The sequence below is a fragment of the Nyctereutes procyonoides genome, unplaced genomic scaffold (genome assembly GCF_905146905.1).
Source record: "Nyctereutes procyonoides isolate TBG_1078 unplaced genomic scaffold, NYPRO_anot_genome, whole genome shotgun sequence".
Taxonomy (NCBI): domain Eukaryota; kingdom Metazoa; phylum Chordata; class Mammalia; order Carnivora; family Canidae; genus Nyctereutes; species Nyctereutes procyonoides.
Genome location: NW_026575140.1, coordinates 60,255,731 through 60,280,197, shown reverse-complemented (window position 1 = coordinate 60,280,197; position 24,467 = coordinate 60,255,731). Strand labels below are relative to the sequence as shown.

Genomic DNA, 24,467 nt, shown 5'->3' with positions numbered 1-24,467 from the left:
ACAAGAAATCTTTAGGAACATGTGTTTTGCAGATTTAAGTCCTTGCCTTCTTCATTGATGGGAGTTATGAGTCTTCATCTTCCTGATACTTCAGAGGCAGATAGCTCTACAAATAGAAATTTACTTTATAAATAGAAATTTCCTTTTGGGAAAGAAAAACTTATGTTTTTAGAGCTTTTCCTGCATAAGATGTTTCTTGATGGACTTCAGCTCAAAATAATCCACATGCCAAAGGGACAATTTTGGGATGACGTATTCTGGTACCACTGAGTACATGGATGAAACACACACTTTCCTGAAATCTTGAAATATTTCATTAAAAGGAATAAACAAGACCCAGAACATTAAGAACTGGGACATTCTGGCCCCATCACGGCTCCTTCCCCCTACTTTTTGTTACTTACAAGTTCTGAGCATTCCCTTTCCATCCATTTGTCTTAAATCACTTTATATTTCTGCCTTAAGACTTTATTTTGTTTTTTTTAAATATGTAAAATCTTTTTCATTGAAACAACGAGTCTGAAAGCTTACTTGATTTAATTAGCTTATTTTACACCTGAGGGCTTGACCAAGGTAATTGCAGAAGAGATTTCTAGGGCATATGTGGAGAATCTGAATGTTCATGACAGCTTTGAAATTGTGTTGTCTGTATCAAAGTCAAATTTTCTAAACTTCAGAAATATTTTAAAAATAAGTAAGCTTTAATCACTTAATATGAATTAAAAATCTCAGCAGCTCTCATTTCAAAAATCAGTGAGTTAAAAGGATGATAAAGGTATTATGTTTATGGGTTAAATGGAGCTCCGTATATTGGCCTCATACCATTCATTTCTTCACAGGAGGCTGGAACCATTGGCTTAAAAGCTTGCCTGTGCCAAAATCAAAATTTTACACATCTAATTGCTTTAAATACATCCCCAGTAACCGTATTTTGGTTTGCCACTTAGAGTCTGCCTGCTTTGCATACACAGCCTCTGCTAGCTAAGAGAACCCTCCAGGCTATAAAAGTCTCCAACTTGCTGCTGCTGCTGTCCTTGCTCCCTGACTCAGAGGCTCCCCATCCAGCTGTTGTGCAATCACCTAGTCTTGTGAGCTTCCCCTCTGCCTCTTGCCTGGGACCTCCCTGGACCACATGCCCTCTAGCAGTCCCACAACTCCAATTTTGGGAGGCCTCCTGCTGTGAGAGACTTACCCTTGCAGGTGTCAAATGCCACCAAAATGAGGCTCAAGTTGTTGCTGCTGCCACCTGACCTGCCCCCTTGAACTTACTACAAAAGGAATCACAATCCTAAGAAAAGACCTTATGATTGTTGAAAGATAGTCACATGTGGGCAAATACAAGACAAAGGGGACCTTGCTCTTTCTGTATTTCCTGACAAAGGAGGCAGAGATAAAAGATTTCTAGGATCTGAAAAGCTGAGGCAGGTCCAGGGAAGGCTCTTCCTGAGGTTCCCCAGACAGCAATCATGTGGGGGACCCTGGACAGCTGAGTCCATAGTAGAATTATTGGAAAACCTTGAAAAAGTGCAATAAATAAATAAACAAAACTTTAGGTGACTTAGAAAGTTGAGTACTCCCCAGGCCCAAAGTAAACAAGATTACATAAATATTGGAAACATGGACATTTTTAAAGATGACAGCTTAAAATCATTCTAATCTTTGCAATATAGGCTGCATTGTCATAATGTATCAAATTTAGGTTTACTTTGATCTCTGCTGCTTTTTCTTGAGTTGTACTCACTTGGAAAAGAAAGGCAGAAGGAAATGCAAATAAAATAATCTCTTATAACCTGTAGCCCATTGACAAATACTTGAGGCAGGTAGAGTATAACCTTCCTCCAGGAAATCCCAAGCTTAATGTTGATACCTGGCTAGAGGGAAAACAACCTTATTTGACCATAACCAGGCCTCTGGGATCCTGAGAGTCTAGCATAAGAAAGTCCTTTTAGAAACTTCCCTTACCTTCACCTCCCCCAACACCAAACTATATAATCAGTGGCCCCTCACAATCCTGAGGCAGCAGCCCTTTCTGCCCATGGGTCCTGTCCCTGGGCTTTCATAAAATCACATTTTTGCACTAAAGATGTCTCAAGAATTCTTTCTTGGCCGTCAACTCTGGTCCTCACAAACATTCCAAAACTACATCAATACAGCCTTGAGCAAATTATTTTAACTCATTCACTTAAGAAATATTTATGGAGTGTATATCGTGGACATAAATTCTAAAACTGTCCTTGCCCACAAGCTCACAGGCTAGCAGAAGAGACCAATAAACAAGCTCTATACAATATGATAAGTCATCATAAATTCAAACACATGGACAATAAGGGAACATAAGAAAAAATTTAACGCAGGGGGGTGGTGTGTATGGCAGCACAGAGTAGATTCCTAGAGAGAATAATATTTTATAGTGCATATTACCTTTGCATACACTCTGATGAGTCTCTAATGTCTCAAAGTGATAAAATTAAGAGCAATTATATTTATCTAGATCAGTGCTATCCAATAGAAATGTAATATCGACATAAGTAATTTTAAATTTCTAGTAACATATTAAGTAGAAAGAAACAACTGAAATTATTTTAATATTTATACAATCCAATGTATCTGAAATATTACTTCAACATGCAATCAATATAAATTATTGAGATATTTTACATTCTACTGTATTAGGTCTTTGCAATTTATTATATATTTTATAGTTATCATACATCTCAATTCAGAAGAAGGTACATTTTAGTTACTTAGTAGCCTGGCTAGGGATTACCATATCAGATCACACAAATCTATTTTCCACCAATATTCCCAATATTTTCAAGTATGAAGACATCTCAAAATATTTTGAGGATAACCACATAATAATTCAATACTTTTTAAAGAGAGAGAGAGAGGTGGGGCAGAGGGAGAGAGAATCCCCAGCAGACTCCACCCTGAGTGCAGAGCCCAGCATGGGGCTTGATCCCAGGACCTTGAGATCCTGACCTGAGCTGAAACCAAGAGTCAGATGTGTAACTGAGTCATCCGGGCACCCCTATGGTTCAACACTTTTAATATCCACTGACTGATAAATCACTGAAAAAATACTTATGAATAAATGTAACAACACTTTTCCATGTATTTTTTCTTTTGAATAAGAGTGTCTACTGTTAAGAAACAAAATTCAACCAGTAAATTTGAAGGTGTGATTGGCTTCATTAAATGATTCATGAAAATAGGCAGCATTTCCTTTTAGCACATGGAGAAGAAATCCAAGAGGTTGCATAAAATGAAAGGTTTTATTGGAGGGAGGATGGGGCAAGAAAGTTTTAGAAAAGGAAAAGGATTGTTTTCATAGGGGGACCTGTGGCGGTCTTGGGCAGATGACCCTAACATTCTTTTGGGATTGGAGAGGACCCACATAACTGACTCACTGGTGCTGACGGGGATATTCCTGACTGGCCAGTTAAGACTAGTTCGGGGCCTTGGCGGGGGGGGGGGGGGCGGGGGGATTGAAACTGCAGTTTGATTAGGTATTAGGCCTGGTGTGGTTCTCTTTCTAACACTACATATATTTGAAAAATGGTACAATAGGGATGGTAGGAGGTTGTACCATATAGTAATATGCTGGGATGTAACATGCTCAAGCAACTTTGAAATGGATTTTGGCCTGATAAAATATATTGATTGCTATTTTCAGGCATGACCTAAGTTCTGTTGTAAACACAGCTATTATGGTAAGGTGAGTAAAAGGACCAGGTGACCACTTTCTGAGGGATGATTCTAATATCCTGCCAGCAAAATGAACATTACACTAAAGAGTTCCTAAGGTCTCCCAATTTCTCCTCCTGCCTCTTTCATTTATGAGCCAGGAGACATCAGCTGATACACTTGACCTCTCTTAAGCCTCAGTTTTTATGCCTCTAAAAAACAAGAGCAGTGGCGGGCCTGGGTGGCTCAGTTGGCTCAGGTCCTGACCCCAGGGTGGTAAGTTCAAGCCCCACATTGGGTATTAGTGTTGCTTCTAAAATAGTGAATCCCTTCTACATTCCACCTGATAGTTTTGCCTGGAATTTACTTAGTAAATACCCACACAGTCTACTGGGATGTATAAAGCATCAGAAGGATGTGAACACAACTGAATCATGTGGACTATGACCAAAGGGCTACCTAATGGCTACTTGCATGAAGTAACTATCAGAAAGTGACAAGAGTGCATGTGAATGTCATGAGCATGGCCCGAGTATGAAATTAAGTGTGGTTCAAAGTTCTGAATTATAGCACTTATTATATATTATATATTGAGGTTTAAAATATCCCCCCAATTCAGACTGAAGGCCAGGTTGGGTTGGGACAGAGGGGATAAGGTTGGAGAGAATGAAATGAATTAATGCAGGTCAAACACACCAAAGTGGTGCCTGACTATCAACCCACTGAGTTACCATTATTATCTATGGTGATTTATTTTTTCCAAATCAGAATTTCAAGTTAACTAACATATAGATGAATAACAAAACATTTGAATAAATAAGTAGGTTGTGTTAGCTGTGTATTACCAAAATGAGCAACGAATAAGAGTTTCACAGTGAAGATGGCAAAATTAAAATACTGTAATATAGTACATAAGAATGAGATTTTTTAAAAGAATGTTGCAAAAGGAAAATGAACTTTCTAAATAGTTGTCCTGTAACAATGTTGTTACAAACCACCCAAACAATAACGCAATGTTACCAATAATTTAGCCAAATGCCCCAGGAGGAAGCTCTCAGTCTGTGGCCAGACAACTGAGCAAAAGGAGAGGCAGAATCAGCTGCACCTCAAAGTAGTAAGTCTCCCTGAGCCCCAAAATGGACGTTCTCCTCCTTGCTTGAGCAGCAGGACATCTAGAACATCTAGAGCTGCTTTGGATGATTGGCCTTTGCTTGTGCCCCCACAATATTCCTCATTACGGTGCTACTTCAGGTTTTTTTTTTTTTAATTTTTTTAATTTTTTTATTTATTTATGATAGTCACATAGAATGAGAGAGAGAGAGGCAGAGACACAGGCAGAGGGAGAAGCAGGCTCCATGCACCGGGAGCCCGATGTGGGATTCGATCCCGGGTCTCCAGGATCGCGCCCTGGGCCAAAGGCAGGCGCCAAACCGCTGCGCCACCCAGGGATCCCTACTTCAGGTTTTAAAGCCCTAATAAGTCTACAGGAAATAAAAAGTAGAAAATTATTAATGGGGCATGCTGAGTACCAAAAAGTAATGTAAACAAGGAAACTTTGCTGCCCTGACAGTACAGAATACATTGTTCACCACAATAGGCTGTGGGTTCCAGCCTAGGCTGCTAACCCATACGCTATGTCCCAATTCTAATACCAAAGTGGTGAGAATAAAACAAGCAACTTTTCTGATGGGAAGGGCAGGCATGAGACTTCCCAAAGGAAATAAGCAAGTTTGCGTATTCAACTCCCACGTCCCACAGAACCCTGCAGATGAAAGCCAGGTGTACTCCCCGCCACCCCCCCACCTCCCCACCCCCCGGGGCTTGACCAGTGTGAATGAAGAAGCATCTTGTAGTAAAGGATCTAAATAGGGTCCAACACCCACAAGGTCTTAAGGAGCATGGAGGCAGCCTGGGAGGGAGTAAACTGATACAGAAATAAGGAGTTTAAGACCAAGAGTAATTGTGATGGCTTTATTAAAATGTTCTTCACAGAATTCTTTGCAAAACCACCAAGTCCCTAAAAAGTCATCCAACAAATATCAAGACCTACTACATATAGGACACTGATCAAGAAAGGCAAATAATCTGTTTCTTCATAGGACTCCAAAATATTTAAAATTCTGAAAGCTTAATTCAAAAATTTAAACTTCACTTACGATTTCAGTAGTGTTGAAATTCTGATTCAGTAGCATGCTTGTAGTGCTCTGTCTTTTTCCACGTGAACAAAAGCCTATCATTCTAACATACATATGGCTCACATGTTTTAGCTATATATTTATATAAAACAGTTCTGAGTTGCAAAATAGATTTAAAAATCTTAAGGAAACCAACCATTCCAGAGGTCAAAATTATAATACATTTAATCCACTCTTTCTAAATTAGACAAAGTCTTGGGTCTTTTCAGGAAAGAAATGTACGAACTGTGCCCCTGACTGTGCCTCTACAAATAGGACATTTTCTTAGGGACGGGGCACAGTCTCTGCACACCACCAGGTGACCACAAGGAATGAACACAATGGACACTTCTTTGTCCATGCACACTTTACACGTTCTTTCTTCTTGTAGTCTCCTCAATTGCTCTTCCACTGGCAAATCTAACAAGAGAAAAGAATGGTTAAGGAGAGGCAACTTACTGCTGCTTCTCCAATGAAAAGCCAAGAAAATAAAACCAATAATTTGTACTGGTTTAAATTATTAATGCTATTTTACCTGAGATGTCTTCCGTGGGAATATACTTTCTATCCTGTTGTACTAAGGGAGTAAAACAAAAAGCATTACTAATAACAAGTAAGGCTAATATTGAGTCACAAAATATATTTTTTAAACTAACAGTTTAGACTCTAGCCAAATGCTATAAATGACCATCATCATGTCAATGCAACAGAACTCTTTCATCTTTTAGATCGAATTATTTTCAGTATTTATTATTTTCATAATAATTAAGAGCATATTTTTTAGTTGAATTGAATTGAATTTTAAGTTCCAGTGACTTAGCATACAGTGTAATATCAGTGTCAGGTGTACAGTGTCGTGATTCAGTTTCCATGCACCACCCTCACTTGTCACATTAAGAGCATATTTTCAATTGACCTAGAAAGTTCCCCAAACTAATTGCATAACACTCACCAAAGAAACGCTTGTATAACATGGGGTCAATTTCTTGCAGAGAGTTTTTAAATATGGTGACTGCAGAACTTCCCTTTACTAACACGGTATCGATCAGCTCTCTTGCTTGTAAAGATGTTCGTGCCTTCTGTTTAATAGAACTGTGTTCTTGCTCATTAAGCACCCCGGCCATTAGGAGACTGTCCAGGATTGGGAGCACGTAAGTCAAATGTTGGAAAAGCACCATTTTGTTCTTCCGGATTAATGATACATCATCTTTATAAAAAAAAAAAAAAACAAGCATGAACACGTTCCAACTCTGCTCAAAGGCTTCCTTCCACATATACACATAACTGAATGGAAAACCCTCAAAATTCATGATCCATTGGGCACCGCAGGGGATGCTAGGTCCAGGGGTTCCAGGATGAGCACCCTGTCTGTCATGTGTCCCTTCATTCCATGCTCCCAGCAGCCACAGAGGGAGGTGCCAGGGCCCCCACTTAGCAGAGGAGGAAACAGGCTCGTGAGGCAAGGGAACTGTGCAAGGACACACAAACGGAGGCAGTCTGGTGTCACAGGCTGTGTCCTCAGACATCTGAACAACGCTCAGCCTTTAACCAAGTCAAAGTCAGAGCCTGATCAAACTAAAATTCCAATTCAATCTAGTCAACTTGGGGAAAGATAAAATCAAGAGATTAAAAAGGACACAAAGTGTATTTCTTCAATTATCATCCACCTGTAAAATTTCTTCAAAATTCCCATTTTAAGATGAAATTTTAATTATTTCTCATATTAGACTGGATATTGCCATTACCCAAATTTTTTATAGTAAGTGGGGAAAGGCACCAACAGCATGTTAAAGATTAAATCCTACTTGTCAGGTGATAACTTTCTGTCCATAGGATCATTGTATTTGCCGCTGAGATCCAGATTTTGTATTTGTTGGTAAAATATTTTATATTTTGAAACTCTGCAATTTTATTATCTCCTTGGACTTTAACTTATGAATCTAAGTTTATTCATTATTACACAATTTTACCATGATCCTTAAGGCTCTTTCTATGAAATAACTAATGACAGAAGTGTGGCTGTCCAAAAAAGATTATCTGGGGGAAGATGATGTTAGATTTTTGAAACACTGACTCTGTCAAGTAATAGGAGATAAAAACCAAACCATTCAATAAAAAATTAAAAAAAAATACCGCTTAGTAAAATAGTCAAGGTCAAAGATACACATTTTGAAGATAACTAGAGCTCTGGGAGTAAATGGGAAAAGGAGAAGGGCTTAGGTGGTATCTACATAAAGTACCTGCTCCATAAACAGCTGTCGAGCAAATGAGCCATAGTAATGTAAGGAGCAGAAGGAATAGAGAGGTCATGGCCAGAGGGGTTAAGAATTAGAACCTAATACATTTGGTGAAATCATCTAATAGAGAAATACTGATATACCAGAAAATTAACATATAATTTACACTTGATGTTGATGTATATTCATTTTTCCATCTAAGATTTCTTTTTTTTAAAAGGTCTATTTATTTATTAGAGAGAGAGAGAGAGCAAGAAAAGGGAGGTCAGGGGGAGGGGCAGAGGAAGAAGCAGATTCCCCTCTGAACACAAAGTCCAGTGTGGGGCTCAATACCAGGACCCTGAGATCATGACCTGAGTTGAAATCAATAGTTGGATGGTAATTACATTTTACTTAGACTATTGTAATAAGTTATCTGAAATCCTTAAGATTTCTAAAATCGTATTGCTAGTGGTTGAGTCATTTCAAAGTCATAGACTATTCTGGCTTATAAGAGGTAAAGACTTGAATATACCTTTGAAGCATATTAATCTTTTGCTCTGGAAATGAAATCCTAAACTGCCTCTTTATTTACACACCTGTCAAGAAATTATTTACCCGCTGTTCTTGGGAAAACTATAAAGTCATCAGTAATCTCAATGAAATATTTTCATTTATTCATTAAAGCAATATTTCTTGAGCACAGACTATGTGAAGACTGTGTGCTGGACAGTGTAGACATAACAGAGAGTGCAGATGCTACAAGATCTTTTTGATGCAAATTATTGTATTGTTGATTGCAGACCGTTGATTTTCTTTGAAATAAATACAAGTGTTTTGAGGTGCCTGGGTGGCTCAGTTGGTTAAGTGTCTGTCTTTGATTCAGGTCATGATCTCAAAGTCCTGGGATCCAGTCCCAAGTCAAGCTCCCTGCTGAGCAGGGAGTCTGCTTCTCCCTCTGTCCCTCCCCACCACTCTTGTTCTCTCTCTCTCAAATAAATAAAATCTTTTTATAAAAAAGAAAGAAATACAAATGTTTTATAGCTGGATGGCTTTAGACTTCATAGTGTCTACAAACAATTGTAGAGGTGGGTATTTTCTTCTTCAAGGGATGATGACCAACAACTAAGATGGAGAAGACCACTGCAAGGATACACAAAGATGAGCTTGGGCTCCGTTGCTGTTCGTGTTGGTGGTTTGCAGAATTGAATAAGTCACACTTTGGTAAAGGCAGGATCTGTTTGTCCAGATTGGCTAGAAGACAAATCCACCTAAGGAGTAGGCTTATCCAAATCTGGAGTTGATGATCTGCCAATCATCTTTGGCAGAAATAGATCCCAGATGGCACTGGACAAAGTTAAGGGGCAAACTCTCTGCCCTTTCTGGGCTTTGGGGGTATTTGGGGGAGTGAGGTCTCCTAAGAGAAAACATGCTTGGGACTAACCTAGTCATTTGTGTAAAATGGTCAAAGCTATATTATAGCGATGAACCAGAACAGATGCTAGGCAGAGAGATTCTCGAGGATGCCTTTAAGGGGACTAAGAGAGACCCAAACAGCTAGAGTTGTCGACTGTCATCCATGATGTAAACACTCTGCTGTTATTCCCAAATCTCTAGTAGGAGCTTCTGAAAAGTTGCAGTTTGCTTTAAACTATATTGAATAGACTTATGGATCTGGTTCATGCTTGTCAAAGAGCAGCAAAGGAGAGACGAGCATTTCTGTTTGTCTAGGCCAGAGTAATGACAGCATTCAGAGTGACCAGATGGGGATGGATATGCCTGGAGGAAGAGAGTCTTTGTGAAGGGCCACAGAGCAAAGGCCATATAGTGGCAGACAAGGCTAGCATGGAGGGACATGGCTACCTTGTCTTGAGAGAATGTGCAACAGTGTCCTCACCCTCCCCTCAAGAACAGAAGGACTCCCTCAGTTCTTATATTGGCTGGCAGGAAACATAATCATAATTTGTACATTAACATGTGTTATTAATGCTATAATAATGTCATTGGGGGAGCACCTGGGTAGCTCAGTGGTTGAGCATCTCCCTTCGGCTCAGGTCGTGATCCCAGGTCCTGGGATCGAGTCCCACATTGGGATCCTCGCAGGAAGCCAGCTTCTCCCTCTGTCTATGTCTCTGCCTCTCTCTCCATCTCTCATGAATAAATAAATAAAAATCTTTAAAAAAATAATAATGTCATTGGGCTGAGACACTCTGTTATGCTAATATTAAAATAATTGTCCCTGATCCCACCCTGATTTGCAGCAAAGGAGAGTGAGCCTGGGATCACAAACAAGCCTTGATTACATATGCAGTCAACAACTTAGAGTAAAAATATAAATTAAGAAAATGCTTTCACTCAATACATACATTTTCCACTGACTAATGAGCAATTCAAATACAGTGTAATGTAAAAAAAAATTCCAGAATTCAAATTGAAAACACTAAACATAAAACTTGATTGCCCTGACAAGGAGTATACTTTTAGTGACTTACACATGGTGGCATCATATCCACACAGAGACAGACACCAATCAATGCGGATATGTACCTGATTCTCTGTTCTCAGCTGCTCTTTCTTTCTCCTCCTCCCTTATTTCATCTTCCACGTGGAGTAGGTCAGACACGATCTCATTAACCGTTCTGTAATTCTCTCCAGTGCTCAGGATCTTACTCTGCACAGTCTGCCTCACCAGGCTCCTACTGAAGCCCATCTCCAAGGCGGCCATCACCACCGGGGTGTTCATCATGACTGCATCCTCTGAATGGTATTCTCCAGGTCCAAAATGGACAACTACATGGAATAAGGGATTTTCCACATGTTGGGAGAGTCTGTATATCTTTTGAATTGAAAGTTATTACATTTCAAAAACATAAAGCCCAGAACATATAGGCATTGTTTTATACTAACTTTGTTAAATTTAAAATAACGATGTACATGTTCAGTCACTAAATAAGAATATGGAATAGTGTATTATGATAGAAAATATGCATTACCAGGCATAACTATGAGTGGGAGAAAGGAACAGAAGGTTGGATATCACCATCCACTCAGCATTCTTTTCTCCCTATGATGAATGAACAAATGAGCTTTCTAAATCAAGCACGTGTCACATATTTTTCAGAGAGGCCACTGTCCTCACTCATGCCATCACTGCGGGGCCTCCTACCATGCCTCTCCTGTCTCGTTCCTTCTCAGCAATGCCACCAGAGTGGCTTTTCACAAACACAAATCCAACTGTGTAGCACTCCTTCTGAAATCTCAGCAACATTTCCATTGTCCTCACAAACGTTTGACTGTGGCTCATAAGACGGCACACGATCTGGGCCCCACTCACCTCTTCAGCCTCATCTCCTACCACTTTCTCCTTCACATGCTATGCTCGAGCCCAGAAGTCACAAACTGTTGGCTCTTGGGTCAGACTCTGCCTGTGCAGCGTTGATCATTCAAAGAACTCTGCTTCCTTTATTTGCCTGTTCACAAATCCCACCTCTGGTCATACAGAATTTTGTTCAGTTCTTCAAATGTGCCTGTTCTTTTTTGTCACTTAAGACTTTCACAGGCTGTTCTCTCTGTCTAGAATATTCTTTTGACAAATATTTTGACAAATATTCTTTTGACATCTGGCTAACCCCTACCCTTCCCAGGTTTTCTGTGCTAAGACGAATACCTCCTCTGGAAAGCCTTTTCTCATGTTCCAAAGTCCGGGTGCACGGTCCTTCATGCATTCCCACAGCACACCATGCTTTACTTTTCCATACCCCTTTCTCCTACCTGTGTACTTGTCTGAATCCCCTGGACTGTTGGCTCACAAGAGCAGGAGTTATGTTTACTCTGTTCTGTGTCCTTTCCTCAGAATAGCAGGCACACAATAAATATTTATTGAATTAAATTAAACACTAGATAATAGAGTAGAACAGCCTGTTCAAATATTGGCTCAATCACCTTTTAGGTTTAGCCTAAAAAGACAGGTCATTTAACCTATCTGAGCTTCAGGGTCCCTCTTGAGGAATAGGAATAATATTTTCTACTATCTTCATTTTATAGAAATAATATGTGAGCGACCTAATGTCAGACTACCTGTGTTCCCACAAGGTCTGAAAATGAGTGTGAGGCTGGATGCATGTGGTCTGTTAAAACAACATATTCAAATCCCACCCTTAGATGCCATGGCTCAATATGATAGCTTTAAAGTGGAGACCAGAAATCTGATTCCTTAGGCAATTATGATGAGCACTAAAGTGTGAGAAATACAAACTTAATGAATGTGAGAGTGCATTATAAAGTATAGAGTGTCATATGGTACAATAATATGACCACTATCAGCTTTCCGTCTCCAGAGTAACAATGGTTCTATTTAAATGCAGTAATTATTGTCATTATACTTACTTGGTGACTCAGTATTTTCATCCTCTGTGTTGTCTGAGGTAGATAACAACTACAGGAAAAAAATTGTAAATTAAAATATAAGTCTCAGCCTGTCCATTACAATGTACATGAGTCAAGAAATCTATTTTATTCAATTTATTGCAGACTGACTTGCTTACAGTCAAAATGATTTTTTATCTTGAAAGCAGTATTTTGTTTATATTCAACAGTTATTCTCTACACCATAAACTATACTTCATAGAATCTATATTTGTGAAGGCAAGAAAAGGGCTATATCTTCTCAGTAATCTATGAGACAATTATGGTTTGCCTTTCATCCCAAACATCTTACATTTCCTGGGTCATCCTTTGGAATAAGTTGGACCCTCTATCAGTTCTACTAACTGGGGCTGAAAAGTGTTTGATCCTCAAACTATTATATAAGTTCTCATCTGCTTTTCCAGGAAGATTATTTCCCATTCAGCACTTTGATATTCTACCACTCTCTTCTGACCTGACAAGTTTTTGCTTGAAAAACCTCCCCTAGACTTATAGGGCTTCCTTTATATGTAACTGTCTTTTTCCTCCTTGCTTTTAAGACCCTCTATCACTACTTTTTGCAATTTTAATTATATGTGCCTTAGTGTGGACCTCCTTGGGTTGATTTTGCTGTGGATTCTCTCTGCCTTCTGGATCTGGATTTCTGTTTCCTCAGATTCAGGAAGTATTCAGCTATCATTTCTTCACATAAATTTTCTGCCCCCTTTTCACTCTCTCCTCTTCTGAGATCCATATATTATAAATATTGTTATGCTTGATGGAGTTGCTGAATTCCTTAAGCCTATTCTCATTTTACATAATTTTTTCTCTCTCCTGCTCAGCTTGATAACTTCCCATTACTCTGTCTTCGAGGTCACTAATTTGTTCCTCTGCTTCTTCCATCCTGCTGCTCATTTCATCAAGAGTGTTTCTCATTTCATTTATCTCTGCTATCTTATTCTTTATCTCTGTTATAGGGATCACTCATGCCTTTTCTCAAGTCCAGTGAGGATCCTTATGATCATTACTTTAAATTCTCCATCAGGCATGTTACTTATATCTGTTTCACTTGGCTCTCTTGCTGTGGTTTTGTCCCGTTCTCTCATTTGGGACGTAGGTTTCTGTCTCCTCATTTCAGTCTAACTCTGCCTGTTTCTATGTATTGAGAAAGTCAGTGATGTCTTCTGCTCTTCAAAGTCATGGCCTCAAGAAGCAGAGATGCTGCAGTGCCCTGTAGTGCTATGTCCCTCCTTCCCCAGGACCCGGCCATTCAGAGTATCTCCCATGTGTGTTGTAGATATCCTGCTGTTATGGCTCAGCCACATTGGCCTTAAGTCCAGTCATCTGCAGATGCTCCCCTTGCCTGTTGTGGGCAGTTTTGTCCCCATGGGGTTTGTAAGCCAGTCTGGGGCCACCTTGGGTTTGAGGTGAGTCAGACTAGGCACTCACCAGAGATGCAGAAGCATTGAGCCACAGGGTTCTTTCCCTATGTTGTCCCCTGAGAAGCTTGCATTGGTGGGCTGAGCCCACAGTCTACCTGCTGTCTGCTCCCAGCCCAAGGCTGGAGCTGCCATCTGACTGGTGTGTGTGCTCATCTTTCCCTCTTCCTGGAGAAGGAGTCACTTTGGGGGGGTCCTGGCCCCTGTTGGGGCTGCTTGCACACTGCCAGCCTGTGGCTCTGGTTGGATGAGCTCTAACCAAGAGTACATTGGATGGAGTGCATCCATAAATTACAAGACATAGTGTCAGCAAGGTTTGTGCCAGTCTTCCGGTTGAAGGGGACCCGCAGCACCAGGGCTGAGGCAGGCCCACTGGAGGAAGTGGTACAGTGTAAGCAAGTGAGGTAGTGAGTGTCAGGGCCACCCTGGCTCCCACTGGTGGCTGTGTGTTTATGCTGAGGGGGACCTGCCAGCTCCTTTGCTCCTGCAGAGTTTCCCTCCGTGAACTCTGAGATTCATTAATGACTCCGTCTCCCATACACCCCAAGTGTTTTTCAAACTGCTGCTCCTTATACCGTATCTCTGCAGGCTGTGTCTTTATGAGCAGGGACTAGGTTCCTCTCACCCACTAGTTGTCCCATTGCTGAGCCACTGATTTTAAAAGTTCCAAGTTTAAGTCCCGCTGGTTTTAAGGACTCACAAAATTCAGCCCCTCTGGTTTTCAAAGCCAAATGTTACAGGGCTGTTCCCTGCGTGGGCTCTCTGGTGTGAGGGTCTGTTTTCTCTACACTCTCTGTGCCTGTGGCTCCTTCACTCCCGTGGATGGCCCAGCCCACAGAGCCTCCACCCTTCCTACCCTCTTTGATGTGGCCTCTTCTCTATTTAGCTGTGGAGAGCCTGCTCTATCAGTCTTCCAGTTGTTTTCTGGGTTATTTACACTGATGTGAGTGTTACCTAGTTATATCCATGGGATGGACGAGATGAGCCTAGGCTCCTCCTACTTCACCATTTTCCCAGCAATCTCCTCCCAGGAAGATTAGAAAGAGTGATACAATTCTCTTTCTCAAGTCTTTTAAACAAAAATTTGTGTGGTAAAACTATCAAATACTGCCATCCCAACCAATTTTTTTCCTCAAGTAATTTAATTTATTGCAACTTTATTAAAGAAATACTTAGAGCCATCCCTCACATATAATTTTTTAGGACGTCTTGAATTCTGAATCTGTTTTTGTCCAAAGAATAGTTCTAAGACCATGTTGGGTATTTTTAAAAATGAAATGTATTTTTAAAACAACTCTTATCTTTTCACTAAATTGGTGTACTACTCTCTGTAATTATCAGAAAATAATTTATCTGTTGTTAACCAATGAACCAAAAAAAAAAAAAAAAGAACCATCCATACTTGTTCAAGTAGATGAGGGTAACTGGCTTGAATCTGACTGATGAACTCTTGTCCTTTGATGCGTATCAAGTACTCACACCTAAAACATAAACAAAATTAAGTTTGTGGGGTTAATTTAAATCCCACCATCTGTAGCCTGTTAAATATTTTGTGTGAACATTCATTTCACATACTACAGTAAAGGCGAGATGCCATAAGCAAGAGAGCCTGCATGGGCTGTTCTGCTGTAGCCGAAGCTACAAGGGTCATGAGATGCTCAGTCCTCCTGGCGGCAAGGTAGGCTGCCTCCACTGAGAGCTCCCAGCTGCCCTCTTCAAAAGTTTGAAGACTGATATAGACACTCTGAACATTGAGCTGAGGAAGTAGGTAGAAAGCTCTCTAATAAATGACACTGTTCACTCATAAGGTTTGTAGGTTTAAAAGTTAACAATATACAAAGAGGGACAAGAGAAGTAATGACGAAGGTGAACATATTTCCTAATAGGTCAGGTCTTCACAAGCTGGCAATTCCTGGAGAATACACATCACAGTTGACCTCAAGCACAAAATGAACCCCTCACACTACCAAAAGCAAACTCACCCTTCTTTGTATATATTCACAAAATCAGCACCATGGAAGGCCAGCGGCACTGTTCAAAAACAACTGTGTAAGGGGTTCTTCCTAATCTTTGTGAGTTTTGAAATCTGAAATATTTGGGGCACGTAAAGGTGCTATAAATAGAGTATGATACTAACAATTTACGTTAGGAAAATACATCAGGATACTGAGTTTAGTAAGCAACATTAAAAACACCAAAAGTTTTGACCATGCAAAAATATAATCATAAGCTACCTGATTTCAATTTAAAAAAGGAGAATGTAAATAAGTAAAGAACAATCAAAAGTGTAAGAATTGACAATAAAATGCTCTGTAGTGATCAAACAGATGAGGTGGGTCTGGATTTACCCCGACCATCATATTGAATATTGCGGCCTGCCTGGTGCTTCTGATTCTTTGTATCCAGCTCTGCTTTTCCTGTCTACCCATAGCACTTGCTATCTCCTGACATGCCATGGAACTCATTTATTAAGTTTTTAATTAAGTGTATGCCTCTCTTGCTATTAAATTCACCTATGAGACCAAGGATTTTGGTTTTGTTCAACTGAGTGTTTTAACCATCGGAACAGTCCCTGGCCAAAGACAAGCAATTAATATTAAATGTTGAACAAATGGAAATAAGTCCAAAACATAAGAATGGCTGAAAAAAAGTTTCAAAACAATATATATAATATCTAATTCATGTATTCCTATCTACATTTATCTGTATGTGTACATATTCAGGAAGAGATGTCTGTAGGGATAGTCATTAAAATGCTAACTGGTCCTCTTTAGGTAGATTTCTGGATGTTCACATTTTTTTCTCTGTGCTTTTCTCCAGTATGTGATTTTCGTCCTATGATGAACATATATCATTTTAAAATAGATATCTATTTTTTCATTATACAGAAAAAAACCTACACCTCTATCTTCCATCGAAATAGTTCAGTGATTTTCTAGGTGATCCATCCTAAGTTTATTCACAAGTGCATCTTTGAAACAGAGTAGAGCAACAGCTTATTCTAAGGGAAACACATATAACCTATGTGATGATAACAGCACACTTGCAAAGAGAGTGCCAAAGCAACAACCTGGGAAACCACTTGGCGTGCTCCACCCACGGGTCGTCTCCAGACTCCCAACACCGCAGTCCACCGTCACAGCAGAAGCACTTGACATCATCACTGTGACCTACAATTAATTGTGGACCAAACTGATGAATACATATAATATGCTCATTGAAAATGTGTGAGATGAAGGCTGACGACAGAGGAAGTGTCTTACCCATGTAATAAAAACCAGCACTAGCAAGCTGCTCAGGGTGAACAGGAGCTCGGGGTGGCCAGTTACAGAAGGTTCTGGAGCGGGCCGCGAGGGTTTGCATGCTCAAGTTGGAGGCTGTATATCTCACAGTGGCTTGAAGCTGACCTTCCACAAATGGGCAGTCGGGGAAGTGTCTCAGGTGTTCCGACAAAGCATCATCATCCGGCTCCCAGTTGCTGAGCTTCCCACCACAGGCAAAGCAGGCCACCCTGTCCCCAGGCCCCACATAGTAAAAGCCGGCTCTGGCCAGGGCCGATGGCAGTGGGAAGGCCAGGGGCCAGCCCTGGAAGGTGCACAGTCTCTCTTCCTCGCTCTTCATGGTGACGCAGGAGGGGCCTGCCCTCCAGGGGGACATGGCTGGACTGGGTCTGAAGTCGACAGGGTCCACAGGGAAGCTGGAGTAGGATGCGCTGAAATAGCTGCTGCGCTCCAGGCCAGGGGATTGTGCATGTATGGACCTGGCCTCCGATGAAGGGGCAGGGGGCTGAGAGGCAGCCCCCACAGTGCTGACAGCACTGAGATTCTGGATAAAGCTGCAGCTCGGGTACAGGTTTCTGTGCTTGCCCGTGGGGTTGTCCCCAGCCTTCCAGTTGTCTAGCATCAGGCCACAGCAGAAGCACCGGACCCTGTCCTTGGCACCCGTGTAGTAGAAGCCGGCACGGGCCAGGCTCCTCTCGGACACGGGGACGCCCGCGGGGAATGTCGAGTATGTGGACATGCGGTACAGTTCACATGAGTGGTCGTACTTCAGTTCGAACACAGGGCTGCTTCTCAGCAGATTTGACAAGAATATGCTATTTTGTACTATGTTCATAGTGAGGTGGACAGGGAAGGAAAGGGACTAGCCTTTCTCGGGGGAGGTAGTTTTGTGCACGGCTCTAGATTTGGGTTGGTTTTCACACTAAGTGGGACCCCAGACCAGGAAACCTATTGACCCGTGCCTGTGCACGCAAGGGCTTCGGCGTGGTGAGATGCTGGTTCTACACTGACAATTACGTACAACCACACCTTTGCACCGTCTTCATACAGCAGCTCAAGCATGACAATACAGCACCTCAAAGACAATCAAAACCCTTCACAGGGGCATGGAGCCCTGTAGGTCAGCAGGTGGCCCTCAGCATCTGCGTCCCCCCCGGTGGCCAGCGCTCTCATGGACGCGTTCGACCAGTCTGCAGATAAAACATGGGGCTTAGGCAGCTTGCTTGTCTTCACGGTGGAAAGTTATGCTCTGAAAGTCCTCTACAGAAAAAAAAATTCTAACTATGTTTTGCTTATGAAATTTCGCAGCCAGAAAAAGAGAAAAAGCCTAACACCTACCTCAAAAGAAGAATGCACTACCGTATTTCCCTGATTCTAGGATGCACTTTTTAAATATCTCTGTCATCTTACAACTAATAGCATATAGCATTTTAATTAGCAGCATTTTTATTTCCAAGAAGTATATAAAGTAATGGTATGTCTTATAATCAATGACATCTTAGATGCAATGAAATACAGTATATGTCAAATCTTGCTCAAGTAATTTTTTTTCCTACAATAATTTTAATGGGGGAAAACAAACAACAAACAATCTAGAAACTAACTAATCTAGCCTAAAAAGGAACAGAATTGGCTGATGCATCTTAAGGCCTGCTTAAAAATTTACTAAATAATAATTACTTTCCACAGTCCGGAGCTTGGTTGCTAACTCAGTGATTGCACTAGAACTTAGCAAATTAAACATTCTATTCCAAATATATTTTAGTATATGTGCTGCCGAAGCGAGCACTCTATTCCAAATAAATTATCAGAGATGAATGCATTTGCTCAGATGGTCTTTTGGGGGCACAGCTTTGTGCTGAGAGACAAGACTAAATCTTCTATTCTGATGATGGATTTATTTTTTTAAAAGAATCAAGATTCAGAGTGCTGAATTTGTAGGCTAAGATGGATAATCAAATCATACAAATTTGGCTTTAGTCAGAAATAATTTTACAGACAGCATACCGTGAACCAGAATTTATCATAACAAAAAAATAACAATAAATTTACTTTGTCACTGTCTACTCTTTTTGACAGAAACCTTCTAAAAGTTCAGAAACCTCTGTTATGACTAGCTATTTGTAATATTAGCAACGACCGACAAACAAGTCGTGGTGAGTTCCCTCGCGGGGATCCATGTCAGATCCACCAACACTGGGCCCTCTACTCCAAACTTTCAATGCTGTATTTCCAGGTGGCATGAGAAACGCGTCTCCATCCCAGCTATGATTTCCCTCAAAGCTAAGCTACTATGTCTCACTTTGCTTTGCTTCTCTTTGCTACAAAAACCTTTCTGGTGCTAGTCACTGTCTCTGTGCACCTTGTCTCTGCTAACTCTGTTCATTTCCCAAAACCTAACCACCTCGCCATCATTCTCACTGTTACCCTTCTCAGAGATCACACCGCATTTGAACAAATGGAGTTTGGGATTTCTCACATATGGACATTCACATACATGGCTGGATAACTCCTTTACCAATCAACCATGCTAAGGTGTCACTGTCTCTCTACACATGTCATACCACGATGTCTTGTCACTGTGGAAGGCTTCCAACCCATCAGCTGCCTCACCAGCATGTTTCTCTACTTTAGCGGAGGGGTGAATATTCTCTTTGTTCTGGATAACTGCCACTATTTTTAGATCTTTACTAAACATGAGTTCCTTATTTCTATTCTGCACTGCAGCCCATGCTTCAACAGTATGTTCCAGCTAGAACCACTTCCCCTTTAAGTCCATAAGTCAAATTCAGAATTTAACATCATTATCACTTCCTTGACACAACTCATATCACTAGGTCGTGCCTTTTAAATTAACATTCTTTGGATACCACAAACGCCAGTTCACTATGGAATTTGTTTATTCATGCACAAAACTACCTCCCGGAGATTAGACTAAGTCCCTTTTAAGGTTTTAGGCTTCCATTTTGAAATGTTCTGATTTATAGAAAAAACTGGAAAAAATCTAAAGTAGAATGGTTCTCCTCTTTTGTAAAACCTGTTTTAAAAAAAGAAAGACTGTTTTAAAGGTCAAATGATTCACAGAGGTGACAACACAACGATGTCTTTAAGATTTTTTCCAAAACAGAGCACTAGTACTTGAGGACAACATACCAAGCACACACGGTCAGACATCACAGAGGCCAAGGAGTCCCAGGGGACACCAGCAGCTCAAAGCAGCAGCCAGTCAGGGGGTACGATGATGTCCAGCATGCCAAATTTGACCTTAGCACTTTACTCATTTAACTTTTCATTTTTTTTAAATTTTTTTTAACTTTTCATTTTGACATTAATTTAGACACAGAGAAAAGTTACAAAAACAACAGAATTCCCACATACGCTGTACTCAAGTTCTCCCCAGTTAACATGTTACAGAACCATGGCACAACCGTAGGTGCCAAGAGACAACCTGGGATACAAGGCTGTTTGCCAACCCAGGTGCCCTGCCTGAATCTCGTGTTTTCCAGGTAAGTTTTTCTTGGATCACAGGTTTTTTTCCTTTAATGTTCTAATTAATTACTAACATTTGTTTAAAAGTAAGAGATTTCCCATGACAGTCTAGATCCTCAGCTCCTTCTGAAAAACCAGACTGGCCACAGTGGGACTACCCCTACATGGGGATATCAACTCCCTGTGAGCAGTGGCCTCACCACTTGGAGAGGTACATGCTCCCCCCCACCACAGCACAATGACCAATTCCCAAACCCACACTTGTCATTTGTCGCTAAACTGACACTATGGTTCTTACTGTACAATTATGAAGAAACTGAAATTGTTCTAATACCTGTGTCTGTCAAAAGTAACAAAAATGCAATATTCTCCTTTGTGGAAGAGGAGAATAATGCTAACATTAAGATATGTAAATAAAAAAAAAGATATGTAAATAAAGTATGCTTTTGTTTAAAAGAGACATCCCTGATCTGTTCATTTGTGTCACTCGCCTGTCCTCTGCACATTTGGGACTGTGAACCCCCTGTGCAGGTCTCATGCTGGAGAAATGTGGATGTGGACACAAGACACACAGACACCTCTAGAAAGGCAGGTAACAGTTTCTGATAAAAGTACAAAAATACTCCAAGATGCCCATCCCGCATCAGTTCCAACTCTATTACCCACTTCCACACACAGACCTCCCAGTCTCGGGGGGACCTGCCATTTCGCAGGCTGGGGCTGGCACAGGCTCTGCCATGCCATCACGGGTCCCAGGCCCCCGTGGCTCCCGAGCCCACCGCCCTCTGCAAGTCTGACACCTTCAGGATCCTCCTGGCACGTCTCCCCGCTGCCCCCAGCTCAGCTCTGGAAGTGAGCTCTGCCTTCTGCATCCCGCAGAGACCTCAGTGAACAGCCAGTCTTTCACACCCCAAATCCACGTCTTTCTCCATCAGAATCCTGCTCCCCAACCGAGCTCCTCCCTTCTTCCTCCTCTTCTCTCCGCACTTGCACTCGTTCTCCAAGATACCAGAACTGCTTCAGTGTGTCTCAGTTTCACAGTGAGAACAACACTGAAAATCCTCTTTCAACCCCACTTTCTGTTCTGGAAAGTACAGTGGACTCTTGAACAAATCAGGGCTGGGGGTACCCATGCCCTCTCCCCACACTGTTGAAAACCTGGCTGTTGACTCCCCAAAACTTAATAAACTATAGCTGACAAAGGTCCTTACTGAGTACAGTCAGTGAATGCATATTCTGGATATCATGTGTGTGATGTACTGTATTTTTATGACAAAGTCAGCAAGAGAGAAGAAAATGTTAAGGAATGCAAAGGAAGCTATATCTTACATTTCTGTACCCTATAAATCGAAACCACATGTTTCATGTGGACCCATGTGATTCAAACCCTGTTGTGGGCAGCTCTGGTGGCTCAGTGGTTTAGCACCACCTTCAGTCCAGGGTGTGATCCTGGAGATCTGGGGTCGAGTCCCATATCAGGCTCCCTGCATGGAGCCTGCTTCTCCCTCTGCCGGTGTCTCAGCCTCTCTGTGTGTGTGTCTCTCAAGAATAAATAAATAAAACCTTTTTTTAAAAAAAAATAAACCTGTTGTTCAAGGGTCAGCTTTACTTACCTCATTTTCTCTTCATAGCCAAGTGAACGCAGCAGCATCTACAGCTAAGGCTGCCTATTACACCTTGACTTAGCCAGCGTCACTGAAACTACTGTCAACATTAACAACCCCAAAGCCTTGGTTCCCCAGACCAGTGGAAATGTTTGCATCTGACACTGGGGCCCACTTCCTCTTAGAGACTTCCTGTTCCAGGGGTGCCTGGGAGACTCAGTCTGTGAAGCGTCTGCCTTCAGCTCAGGCCATGATCTCAGGGTCCTGAGATGGAGCCCCAGGTGAGGCTCACTGCTCAGGGGAGACTCTGCTCCTCCCTCTGCCTCTGTACCTCCTACCCCCACTTGCTCGCTCTCTGCCTCCCCCAAATAAATAAATAAAATCTTAGAAAAGAAATGTTGGAGTCCCTTGGCCTCTGGATACCACTCTGGGATTCCTCTCTCCTTTCTAGCGGTTTCCTCTCAGAATGGCCAAAGGTCACAACCTTTCTTTCTGATCCCAGGGCTGGAGGGTGTCTCCACCCTCTCCAGCACCTGGCACAGCCTCTGCCTCAACCCCGCCCCCCTGCAGCAAGCTCCTTCAGAACAGAACCAAGTTTCAGCTCTGCACCAGCCCAGCCCTGCCAACAACCACCTGGCTCTGCACAAGATGTAGACACTGAACAACAGGAGGTGAGCACACCTGACGGAGCACCCCGTGATCACAGCACCCTATTTGCCTGGTGTTAAGAACACCAGTTTTCCCTTAATGACTATAGGGTCTGCTCCCGGATGGTTTCTATCAGGGTTTGAGGGCACACGATCCTATTCAGGTGCCAAGGACGGGAGGCGCAACCTTGGGGAAGGAAGCCCCCTGAGCTGGAGCAACCCCAAATCCACGGCAACCATCAGGGTACCTATTTTCTGAGACCCTGAGATTTAATCCTGAAACTCACTCGTCTTCAGGGGTTGACCATGCACACAACAGGTGTGAACTGGTGCCAGTGACAAGGACTAGCAGACACCTCTCTGACTAAGGAGGTGGGCCACGCTAGGGACCCCCCCTGCTGACCACCAGGCAACCTCGCCCCGTGCCAAGACGCCAACCTTCCTTCCTCCGCAGATCCTGCACCATCTCATCGGGTCCTTCCCACAAAGTCCAGGGGCAGACTGTCCCCAGCTCACCTCTGGCTGGCACGAGGGTGCACACGGGCAAGGGGACCCCGCAGCACCCCCCACCCCGGTCCCCGGGCCTCCGTGCAGACCCTCGCCCTCCGCCGCGCCCCGGGCGCACCCCACTGCGCGAGGGCAGGTCCACGCACACGCGCACCCGGGGGCCCTCACCCACCTGCAACCCAGGGGGGGCCCGCACCCACCTTAACTGTGCCGCGAGGGCCTGCATCCACCTGCCACCCCGAGGGCCCACTCCACGCGAGGGCAGGTCCGCGCACACGCACGCCCGGGGCCCCTCACCCACCTGCCGCCCGGGGCCCCTCGCCCGCGGCTCCAGCCGTGACTTCGGTGGCCGCCTGTCCCCCCCCACCCCCGCCCCGGCTGTCCGTTCCCGGGCTGCGTGTCGGCTGCGGGAGGAGGGCGCCGCCGCTTTTAGGGCCCCGCGGGCGGGCCAGCCCCCATCCCCGCCCGGGTCTGCGCAGCCGGTGCTTTCCGTGCAGGACGTGGGGGAACTCCGCAGCGCCAACCACAGCACTTCCCCTAACCCCGGCCTGGCAAGCTCCCCCTCGCCCCCGCCCCGGGGGATTTCCTTTCCGAGGGCGTCCTGGGCCGGGTCTCCCCCGCCTTCCCGACAGCGAGTACTCGGCTGGCCGCTGCCGGGGCAGGGCTCGGCTGGAAACGCGAGGTTCTCCTTTTCAGTGCATTTTTACCGTGTGAAAGAGATGACCTATGAGCTTCCTAGATTGAAACCTCCTTTCTTTTTTTCTTGGTTGGGTGGTTGCTTTTATCCTTGGGGTGGAGCCACTGTACAAGCAACTTCCTCCTTGGGGCCTCCTGCCCCCATTAGAGGTCTCCCGGGTGACCTGAAGGCTCGCACCTGCCACTGCGCCCTCAGCACTCCCTGAGGACCACCTGCCTGCTGGCCGGGGGCCTGGGCAGGCTCACCCCCAGGCCTTCCAGAAAGTCAAAGAAAACTGGGAACCCAAAGAAAACCCATAATAATAATAAAAAAAGAAAAGAAA

General features: G+C 42.9%; 1 protein-coding gene across 4 annotated transcripts; it reads right to left on the bottom strand.

Moving 5' to 3' along the window:
• Nucleotides 1–5,644: 5,644 nt before the first annotated feature.
• On the bottom strand, nucleotides 5,645–24,187 carry LOC129497816 (baculoviral IAP repeat-containing protein 3). 4 transcript variants are annotated; one of them, XM_055306974.1, is made up of 9 exons: nucleotides 24,156–24,187; nucleotides 17,184–20,238; nucleotides 16,991–17,090; nucleotides 15,323–15,401; nucleotides 12,464–12,512; nucleotides 10,625–10,867; nucleotides 6,814–7,068; nucleotides 6,397–6,438; nucleotides 5,645–6,281 (listed from the first exon to the last, which is right to left on the bottom strand). In XM_055306974.1, the coding sequence occupies exons 2-9, from the start codon at nucleotides 18,034–18,036 to the stop codon at nucleotides 6,088–6,090; spliced, it is 1,815 nt and encodes a 604-aa protein (XP_055162949.1). In that variant the 5' UTR covers nucleotides 18,037–20,238; nucleotides 24,156–24,187; the 3' UTR covers nucleotides 5,645–6,087. The 4 variants fall into 4 exon arrangements, with proteins under 4 accessions (XP_055162949.1, XP_055162947.1, XP_055162948.1 ...); XM_055306972.1 differs by lacking the exon at nucleotides 24,156–24,187 and adding an exon at nucleotides 23,750–23,825; XM_055306973.1 differs by lacking the exon at nucleotides 24,156–24,187 and adding an exon at nucleotides 23,649–23,755.
• Between the last annotated feature and the right edge of the window lie 280 nt (nucleotides 24,188–24,467).